The sequence below is a fragment of the Mercenaria mercenaria genome, chromosome 12 (genome assembly GCF_021730395.1).
Source record: "Mercenaria mercenaria strain notata chromosome 12, MADL_Memer_1, whole genome shotgun sequence".
Classification (NCBI taxonomy): domain Eukaryota; kingdom Metazoa; phylum Mollusca; class Bivalvia; order Venerida; family Veneridae; genus Mercenaria; species Mercenaria mercenaria.
Window position 1 is genome coordinate 58,123,344 of NC_069372.1, and position 11,148 is coordinate 58,134,491.

Sequence of the window (11,148 nt, forward strand, 5' to 3'; positions counted from 1 at the left end):
CTGTTAAAAGTGTAACTTATTTTGACAAATGACAATAATGGCTATTTTGTGTCAACCGGCGACTATATTTGATAAGCTTTAGGATTCTCTAGCTGGTAGGAGAAGTTATTAAAATGTGACAATGAAAAATGATATTGTAAATAAAAGAAAAATAAGGCAGTTAATGAAAGGTTTACATAAAGGAATTAAGAGCTGAAAATTGCATAAGATAATTATTATTTAAAGAAATAGCTTTTTAGGAAAATAGAAAAAATGTATAAAGAACTTATCCCTATACTTCGTATCAATAGCCCTATCATGTGATCTGAAACAGGTAAACATTCTCATTACACTGCAGAGAGAATGCCTTTACAATGCGTTTACAACCATGTCAGATTAACAACCACAGTTAATCTATTTCTTATCACTTTCTAATAAATAAACAATTGGACCCTCAACCTACACAGAATCCTAATTTAATCCCAGTCTTTACAATATTCTACAGATAATTTCAGAAATGCCCTATATTAGTTCTTTGAATTGGAGTAGAAATTAAATGGAATTCTAAAATATTACTGGTTACATAATTGTAAGAAAGAGGAAATTAAACAGGCTCTTTGAAAAAGGATACTTTTATTGAAACTTATGTACACGATGCGTTTGTTTGTAAAACAGACAATTATTTCCTTCTAAAAGCAAAATGTTGTCGAAGTCAGAGGAAAAATGAATTACCACATACATTGTCTAAAAGAATCATACGTTCTTGACGGACAATGCAGAGCTCTGTATTGCTGGGTAAATAAAAATGTGTACTTTCATTTAAACAATTGAAACTTAATGAAATTTGTGTGTGCTATTTATTCAAGATAACACTTAGTCTAGTAACTGTTAATCTTCGCAAAGTGTACATGTGGTATGTATATAAGCATATTGGCTGGGAAACTCTCTGTTTACCTGTTTCTGATCACATGATAAATTTTGTCGATATAAAGTATATGTATATCATTAAATTTCGTGATTTTTTTTGCCGTATTGTAAATTCAGTTCTCCGGCGATTTGATGCTCTGCATCAAAATTTTACTTATTTCATTATGACGTTCCCTTGCCACGATTCAACATGTTCAATGGGAAACAGTGCGTTTCAACCATCAACTCCTTGTCTCTAAAAGGTACGTTATAGCTGCTCTTAAAACAGAATAGTTACAAAAATGTACATAAGGAACCTATGGTTAACCTTTCATTTTCATATACAACCAGCTAGCAGCAAATTTAATTATATTTGATATAAATTATTTTGAAATATTTATGCAATACAATGGATTGGTATACAGTACAGAGTTGATTTCTTTGCTTCGTTATCGAAAGCATTCTTAGAGGAAAAGTATATGTTTAACAACCGACTATTATGTATAACATCAAGCTATACAACCATTACATGAAAACTAACATTTAATCCGTTTTTGTGTAACACATTTCCACTCATACCCCCACAGGCTTCGCACATTTTATTTCAATCAAACATTTACAACATTTATTAACACAAAGAATAACACAACACACGGAAATTAAATTGGAACTTGTGTTTTCCAAAAACAAGGCAGTTCATTTATTCATTATACAGATTGCTTAAATGTTCAGTTATTCTTAGGGGGATCCGACTATCACAGATGCAGTAAATGCATGATTTTCAAACTGTTATCTGATATTGGTCCATCTAGCATCTCATTATCTGAAACAGATCAGAATGCCATTGTAAATAATACTGCTCACATGAATAAAGGTTTAAGATGCTAACCGTTATAAATGACAAAGACGTCTCGCCTGAACAAAAGTTTAAGATGCTAACCGTTATAAATGACAAAGACGTCTCGCCTGAACAAATGTTTAAGATGCTAACCGTTATAAATGATAAAGACGTCTCGCCTGAACAAATGTTTAAGATGCTAACCGTTTTAAATGATAAAGACGTCTCGCCTGAACAAATGTATAAGATGCTAACCGTTTTAAATGATAAAGACGTCTCGCCTGAACAAATGTATAAGATGCTAACCGTTTTAAATGATAAAAACGTCTCGCATGAACAAATGTATAAGATGCTAACCATTTTAAATGATAAAGACGTCTCGCCTGAACAAATGTATAAGATGCTTACCTTTATAAATGATACAGACAGCTTATCTCAACTAATTAAAAAGACACACATGAATTATACGGAGAGTTCAGAACAACTTTATAAAGAAGTTAAGTCATGGTTTTAAATGATACAGACTGCTCACCACAACAAATATGAAAAAAATAGTCACCATCATAAATGATGTAGATAGCTCACTGAAACTAATTGAATAAAAATTCAGTCATCCTTATTTATTAACGATACAGTAAGCTAATAACGACAAGGAATAATTAAGCTCAGCAATTTAAATTATACAGGCAACTCACCAAACGAAACGCTTAATAATCTTAGCATTGATAAATGGCAGTCTCTTAAGAAATAATATATGAGCCGCGCCATGAGAAAACCAACATAGTGGGCTTGCGACCAGCATGGATCCAGACCAGCCTGCGCATCCGCACAGTCTGGTCAGGATCCATGCTGTTCGCTAACGGTTTCTCTAATTGCAACTGGCTTTGACAGCGAACAGAATGGATCTTGATCAGACTGCGCTGGTCGCAAGCCCACTATGTTGGTTTTCTCATGGCGCGGCTCATATACGGTATAGGTAAATCCATTCTAAACCGTTTTTGAATATGCAAAGGTACGGTAGAATGTGCTAAACATACGGTGTTTAACAGGCTTTGGATTACACCATTAATAAAGAATTTTACAGTGAATAAAGACTTAGGTGTTTGAGTTAATAGGTGTGTCTGATATCTTCTGTTCGTGTACAAACAGATTCTATGTTCTATCCAGATCTATTTTATACTGTTCTACAGTGAAATTTCAGGGAAGTATCAAAATGTTATATAAAGATATATATTTCCGTGCAATACATCCAAAGTCTACTTATAAAAAGTTTATTTAATGTGAGTACATTTAACATGTGTATCAATATAAGTCGGCATATATTGTGCCGTAAACGGAATTGATAATCATCTGCCGTTTTGGCATTTTGCAGTTACACATTCGGATATACATACTGTAACAACAATTAACACATGAAATGACATTAATTAAATTAGTCTCATTTACTTGAATCATGAAACAAATTACTATTAACCTTTTCTTGGTGTATACTGAAATGTAAAATTATAATATGTTGGCTTTAACAATAGGTAATTATCTAATGATATATAAGCTAGTTACTGTAAAAGCATATATTTTCGCTGGGTCAAAATTTCGAGAATTTAAAAGTTTGAGTATGTTCGCGAGGTTTAATATTCGCGAAATTATAAAAATGGTATCCTACTTGGATTAGAATTATACTAATGGTGAATATTTACGCGAGGATTAATTTTCACGAGATGTCGTGCCTCGCGAATATATCGAAAATTAAACCCTCGCGAAAATTTCTGCTTTTACAGTAATCTGATAAACAAGTCGCACCAACCTCTAATTGTTTAACTTGTTCTGCCCCGATGTTAGCCCCTATACCATGCTCAGTAGAGAATTTAAGCCAGTTTGTCAGTAAAATGTCTTGCCATGAAGAACCACAATGCCTTATTTCTTCAAAATAGCGTAGAATTCCACTAATGGTACACGTGAATAAATCGGCGATGAAGCTACAATATATGTACAATGAATTGATTAAATCGTAGATATATCATCTAAACATCTTGTTGTTGTGTCGTACATGTCTTAAAAGAAAAAAATAGCCCGTCCGCTTAGCTAAATAGGGAGAGCGCAGATTTACGGATCTCGGGGTCGTGAGTTCGAGCCTTGGGCGATGCGTATGTTCTCCGTGACGATTTGATAAAACACACTGTGTCTTAGATCATTCGTCCTCCACCTCTGGTTCATGTGGGGAAGTTAGCAGTAACGTGTTACATGTACTTGTGGAGAACAGGTTTGTAATGGTAAAGAATCAAGGAACACTAGTTAGGTTAACTGCCCGCCGTTACATAACTGAAATACTGTTGGAAAATGGCGTTAAACCCAAAACAAACATAAAAGAACAAATGCTGACCGAAAAACTTCTAACACTTGAATATGAAATAAAAGTATTGTTCAAGAATCGCCCTGTTGTTTTATTATGTATTAAGCATTTCACTTTGTTGTACCTTTTCTCAATCTATATTAGGTACTTTAAAGATACTTTACTAATAGCGTCAGGGATGTTAACATTATTTCGTGTCACGATTTTATCAATAATCCGTTTAGGATAGGTATCGTTATTCTTTGCTCCTTTAACATTGAAAAATTAGAATTATGCCTTAATTTCTGCAAATGAGGACATGCATAGATGAATTTGTTAAAACATTTGTATGCGAAAATGTTATTGTATATGTATTGTTTTAAGAAAAATGTTTTAGTCAAAATATTACAACAAAACTTTCCAAATGCAAAATCAGTTTATCATCTTACCTCTTGTAACCCTCAGAGACATTGGTTAGAGTTGTTGAATTCGAGCTGTCTATTGTAGATGCGCGTAAACATGAAATAAATAGGTTTTGATATGCATGGCCGCAAGACTCGTTGAAGCTATATCCATTCTGTAATACTGAAAATATTTAATTTTATTAATACTTCTATTTGATTTAAATTGTATTTATTGTCAAATATAGAAAGGTAATCAGAATGTACATTTAACATGTATGATCTAATGTAAAGAATTGCCCGATCACTGCTTTTTTTTGGACGATAAGATTTATGACCTTGGTGAAATCTTGAAATCATCGTGATTGGAAGCATTATTATTAATGATATACCGTTGTATTTCTTACATGTTCTCTGACAAAACGATTTGAACGTATGCACTTTTGGCAACGAAAACAAAGCCGTTCAGTAAAATCACCAAATATTGTTGGTTTAGATAAATTGTTATAAATGGGAAAAAGCATACTTTAGTTGTATACAATAGTAACAGTATGTGCAAAAATATAACACAGTCAAATTAAATAATAGTGGACTCGATTTGAATGTGTCTGTCCATGACAGGTTATGCAATATGCAAAACCCATATTTATTCCTAGCACCAGCTCCAGTAGAATTTTATCACAGTTAACTTGAGTAGTCTCAATGATCCTTAGGGACCAGAAAGTGTAACAACATTGACCAAGTACGAGGAGATAATTTATAGCCTCCACGCGTCAACAAGTGACTGCTATTCCCAGAGATATCCATTGGAATAAAATGATGCAAGCAAGCTTCATAACAGCATGAGTTTGTTCATGGAGTTGTGGCTAGACCAGATTCTGCAGGAACGTACTTGAAGCCAATTGAACAGAGAGATGAAAAATATTTAAATAGAGTTGGAGGGAGAAACATGTCATAGCTGGAATCTAGCTACATCATTCCCGGAAAAAATATTATATCACAATTCCTAAACTAGACATCAGTCATGCAGTAACTAGTCATATACTGAGCCAGACAAAATTTTAATACGCTTAACACATAAAATTACTTGTCCTAATCCAGTCGGCTGGTTGGTCAGCATCGCAGAAAAGCGCCCACCGTTCACTAAGCAATTCACTAAATTTTGTTCTTTCCTCAGGACAGACATGTCTAGCTGTACACCTTACGCATTTCTCGTATTTTTTATAATTGCTGCAATCAAATAAAATGATTATGTACTGAATATACTTATTTTCAGAATTACTGTAAATTGGGAATTTATTTGCTTAAATAATATTTCAAGATCTGAAAGACAAGAGATTTGTTTTTCTGTTAAGGATTTGAGCTTCAGAGTTGTTTATGCTTATGGAGACAATGATACCAGCATGATCTATGCTAGTTTTGAATTAGAATGTCGCGAAACTTAATGCAAATAAAACTCAAGCGAATTGCCAATCAATAGTATTTTCTCATTGTTATTAAGCTAGAAAGACCTCGCTACTTCAGTTCATTTAAAAGAAAATTGCCTACCAGAGTACTAACATATTTATATGATTGTTCGTTCCTTCATCGAATCCTCTATTTTTTTTCTTGTTTTATATATTTCTTTTTTGTAATCAAAGATGTGTTTGCAGAAACTTTACATTCCAAAAATATTGCAATTTTAGCAAAACTTCTAATAAAAGAAATTGTAAATTTTAGAATTTTTGACGTTAACTTGGTAAAGAACATAGTTTTACTTATAATTTATTATGTTTATTCACACAGAAATTGTATCTATAAATTTAAAAGTTAATTATGATGAAAACAAGAAATAACAGAGATTTGATATTTAAAACAATCCTCAATATTAGTATGACGGCTTTGACCCAAGTTTTCCCGAAAACTTTGTTTGATTATATAAATTCTAGCCAAGTGGTAAAGGTCGCAGACTTCCAATCACTTGCCCCTCATCGATGCTGATTCAAGCTACATTCAAAACGTTGAAGTTTTCATGTAAGGTAGCAATCGAGCTGGATTACGGAAGGTCTGTGGTTCTACCAAGATGCTGGTCTGTGATGAAAAAATGCACGGAGGGGTACCTGGCGTTTTCCTCCACGACCTAAAGCTGGAATGTAGCTGTATGACCTATACTTGTGTCGGAATGACGTTTACGTCCGCCCTCACCCTCATAAAAAGACCATTTTTAAATTTTAAACACGAAATGTTAAAAATTCAACGGAAAAGAACCTCTTTGTAAAAATGGCAGTTTTAAAATAGTAAATTTAATTCTTTTCATAAAGAATGTTAAGGTTTTGCGTAATCAATATCATTAACAAAAATAAAAACTGGTAATTAAACAATGGTCTCAAGGTCAACTGTGACAGAAGTTTAATTTTTGAATATTTTATGTATCTTGGTATTAATCATTGAATCGCAAACTGACATTAAATAATTAGTTGAGACTGCCTTAATTACTCCCTCCCTGAAATAAACGACTTCCTATTTTATGCGACATTGTTTCAAGCTCCCGTCTCATTTTATATATTAAAAGTCTGAAAATGCGACAGTGCAATTTCAATGAGGATAGCATGTCCGAATTTAAGAACAGTAGATCTTGACTTTTACTTTTGTGAATGAAAAATGTTCACCAAATTATAATCTGCATTATTAATAACTTTAACAATGATGTAAATGTTGTTTTATTAAGTTTGGCGTTTCATACTACATGCGGCATCACTGTATGCATTTGAATTATTTAAATGAGAACGTGAATTGATGCATTAATTTATTTTCTAAGTCATTTTAGCAAACCTTCAATAAACATTTTTACAAATCTGTGTGATATTTAATATGTATCAAAAATTAATACGCAGTTAAATTAATGACTAAAATAAAACCTGCAAGTCGAGGACAGTTTATCAAGAAGTTCATTTCCTCTGATTATGCCATCGCTCAGTACTTCTTTGAAGATATCTTCCACATACGTTCTTCTGCACGATTCCGAATATGTTTTAGAAATATCCTTGTATTCACAACTAGTTTCAGCTATGCTGCGTCCGGAGATTTGGACTGATCCGACGACAGCAATCAAAACTAAAACAGAAGATGACATAATAAATGGATTAGGGATTGATCATATCAATTTTTTATGATGTAAAACTCAAAATAATCTTATGCAATTGCTTAAGCAAAGTCATGTTTCTTTGAAAGAATATTATATGCGCTTCTGCGAGATGCTGATTTAGGGTGTGTAAAGATTTAAGAGACAAATCACTATGTTGAGAAATTTTGAGACGGAACTGTATGAGACATTGTATTTCAGTCGTCATTAAGTACATGTGTATATACTATGAAAAATACTTGGTTGTTAAAACCATTTGTGACGAATTCCGAACAGTCTGTTTTTGAAGATGGTTTTCGTGTTTCGTCAGCATTCATCGACACATTTACGCATATTTCACCTCTTTTTGATCAGTATTTTGAAACCTAGTAGCATGAGTCGACAATGGTACACAAGAGAAGATACTAAATATATTTCATTCATATCTTATGAGGTAAACTGAGCTGAGTGGATGAAGGATAAACGCGTTTCATGGTTATCAAGACATCGCATTGTCATGGGTTATTGGCATCACAATGCTGTATAACAGAGATGTACAAGCAATAGTTTGATGTGAAGACAGACAGTGGATAAGCGACAAAGATGGGGAATTTGCCAAAAATTTATTTTTAAACAATTGAACTTTATTGCTTTATTTTCTTTTTCGCCTTGTATTCGCCTACGTTAGCTATCGGCCTGTTTACACTTGAGGGGTCAAGTTGTTGGCCCGGGTCAAGTTGTTGGCCCGGTATATGTCAAAGTCAGTCGGAATGGCCAAATAACGAGTTTGATTCAAAATTATCTCCCTGAGAAAAAAAGGTCACTAGGTCAGCCTCTAGACACAGGCACAGCCATCTAGTTTTTAAACCAGGATTGACCAGATCTGTACTTGACTTTTACTACTAGAAACAAATGTTTTGATTTTGGGTTCATTATGGTAAGGTAGACAATGTTGTCTCTGTATCTATATCTATGTTAACAGATTTTTGTACAATGTCAGCTTGGTTTCTAACCTAATCTCAGATGACCCAGTTTCGCGTTTGAGCTAGACTTTATACAAACATCTATTTTTACTAAGAATCTTGTAGAAAATGTGTTATCAAGTGTGACATGATTTAAAATTGGCCAAAATAGTACCCTGTAGAAGACGTAATGTCAGTTGATGCGACTGACGATGCACGATCAGACGGATACGGGGCTATAACAGTTACTTTTCATTCACAACGTCATTTAAAAAAAAACACTTCGGATGTGGGACAATTGTTTTGACTATTGACTGGCAAGAAATTCAATAACGCGGCAAAACGGTTTGCTATTCGTTATTCTCACAAATGGTAACAAGAACCAAGAAGTTTCAAAAGCGTCTTACTTTATGACGATTAAAAACAAGAGGGTCAAGATGGCCCTAGGTCGCTCACCTGAGAAACACACCATAACACACCATAACAGTGTAAATATGTTTGACCTAGTGATTTCATGGGTAAAAAAAGTATTCTGACCAATTATCATTAAAACTGGAGCAAAAAACCTGAGGATAAACAAGACTTTAGTATTTCCTTTGATTTGACCTAGTGACCTAGTTTTTGACCCCAAACAAACCATATTAGAACTTGACCTAGATTTTATCAAGGCAACCATTCTGACAAAATTTCATGAAGGTCAGTTGAAAAGTACAGCCTCTGTCACATACACAAGGTTTTTCTTTGATTTAATCTAGTGACCTACTTTTTGACCCTAGATGACCCATATTCACATTCTAACTAGATTTCATCAAGGCAATCATGCTGACTTACTTTCAGGAGATCAATTGAAAAATACAGCCTCTATTGCATACAAAAGGTTTTCCTTTGATTTGACCTAGTGACCTACTTTTTGACACCAGATGACCCATATTCCAGTTTGACCTAGATTTTATCAATGCAATTATTTTGACCACATTTCATGAAGATCAATTAAAAAATACAGCCTCTATGCATGCACAAGATTTTTCTTTGATTTGACCTATTGATCTACTTTCTGACCCCAGATAATCCATGATCAAACTCAACCTAGATTTCATCAAGGCAATCATTCTGACCAAATTTCATGAAGATCAATTGAAAAATACAGCCTCTATCGCATACACAAGGTTTTTCTTTGATTTGACCTAGTAACCTTCTTTTTGACCCAAGATGAATCATATTCAAACCTGACCTTGATTTCATCAAGGCAATCATTCTGACCTAATTTCATGAAGATCAATCGGAAAATACAGCCTCTATCGCATACACAAGGTTTTTCGTTGACCTAGTGACCTAAGTTTTGACCCCAGATGACCCATATTCAAACTAGGCCTAGAATTCATCAAGGAAATTATTCTGGTCGTAACACATGAAGATCAAGTGAAAAATGTAGCCTTTATCGCATACACAATGTTTTTCTTTGATTTGACCTAGTGACCTAGTTTTTGAATCCAGATAACCCATTTTCGAACTCAACCTAGATTTCATCAAGGCAATCATTCTGACCAAATTCCATAAAGATCAGTTGAAAAATACAGCCTCTATCCCATACACAAGCTAAATGTCGACAGACGACAGACAGACAACAGACAGACGCCGGACATTGAGCGATCATAAAAACTCACCTGAGCATTGCTCAGTTGAGCTAAAAACAATGTCTTCACAGTATTATGCATTTTTTCAAGCACTGTTTAGCGCAACATGTTTTGGCCACTTTACTTATCGTGGGTAGCTGCGTTGCTGACTGCCGCCATTTATTTATGCAATGCATATCCCCGTAAACGATCTGTTTTCAAACTTTGATGGCAGTATACGAGTACATGTAAACGCTATTAGGTATTAATTTTGTGGATATAAAAAGTTCTTTTTATGTGACTGTTTATTTCGAAATCTTGAGGTATATTAAACAGTTATTAGAAGTGATAAAATGAGTTGTTTTAGATTCATAAACAACAATTGCTGAATTTTAATCGTATTAAACACAATGTTTCATTGTTTCAAAAATTGAACCTTTTACTCTGTCATAATGCTACAGTTACGAACGTTTGCATATTGATCTTAATGATGAAATGAACTTGAAAAGAACGTTGTTAAACATTTTATGTACTTACCTATAACGCCTATCATTTTTCTCAGATAAAAATCCTTCTATCAGAACAATGCTTCCTTTATGATTCACGAGGAGGGACTGAAATTTGGCGCAGAATATTTCAGTCACATTTAGTCTGCACATTGCATAAATCTATATCAGGAATTATATAGTATTTATGCATATGAGTCTGAAAATGCCTTTAATTCTAGAGTTGCAGATTATATAGAAATGTCATTTTCCCAGGATAGTTCAACAGAATATCACAGCTCTTTGAGTAAAAGGCAAACAATATGTCAAAAAACTACACGACAGTAAAGATGTAAATATAAATTTTCTGTTTAAGATTTTCTTAAATGTATTATTTGGCGACTGAAATGTATGCGATTACCAATCTTACATACAATTAGGCGGGGATAATCTTTTTTACCTTTAATGATTGCCAAATATATGCATATCTCTGATAGTTCGCAAATTCCAGAAATGCTTTTTAAAAGATAACAGT

At 33.6% G+C, this 11,148-nt stretch overlaps 1 protein-coding gene and 1 long non-coding RNA gene across 2 annotated transcripts; both read right to left on the bottom strand.

The window, feature by feature from the left end:
* Nucleotides 1–1,546: 1,546 nt before the first annotated feature.
* On the bottom strand, nucleotides 1,547–3,754 carry LOC128547414 (uncharacterized). The gene is made up of 2 exons (XR_008366516.1): nucleotides 3,528–3,754; nucleotides 1,547–1,708 (listed from the first exon to the last, which is right to left on the bottom strand). It is a non-coding gene; the product is annotated as an uncharacterized LOC128547414 (long non-coding RNA).
* A 728-nt stretch (nucleotides 3,755–4,482) lies between these two features.
* LOC123535027 (uncharacterized) lies at nucleotides 4,483–10,814 on the bottom strand. Its single transcript, XM_053520168.1, has 4 exons — nucleotides 10,666–10,814; nucleotides 7,351–7,546; nucleotides 5,541–5,683; nucleotides 4,483–4,637 (listed from the first exon to the last, which is right to left on the bottom strand). Exons 1-4 carry the CDS (start codon nucleotides 10,679–10,681, stop codon nucleotides 4,498–4,500), a joined length of 495 nt encoding a protein of 164 aa, XP_053376143.1. The 5' UTR covers nucleotides 10,682–10,814; the 3' UTR covers nucleotides 4,483–4,497.
* Nucleotides 10,815–11,148: the final 334 nt, after the last annotated feature.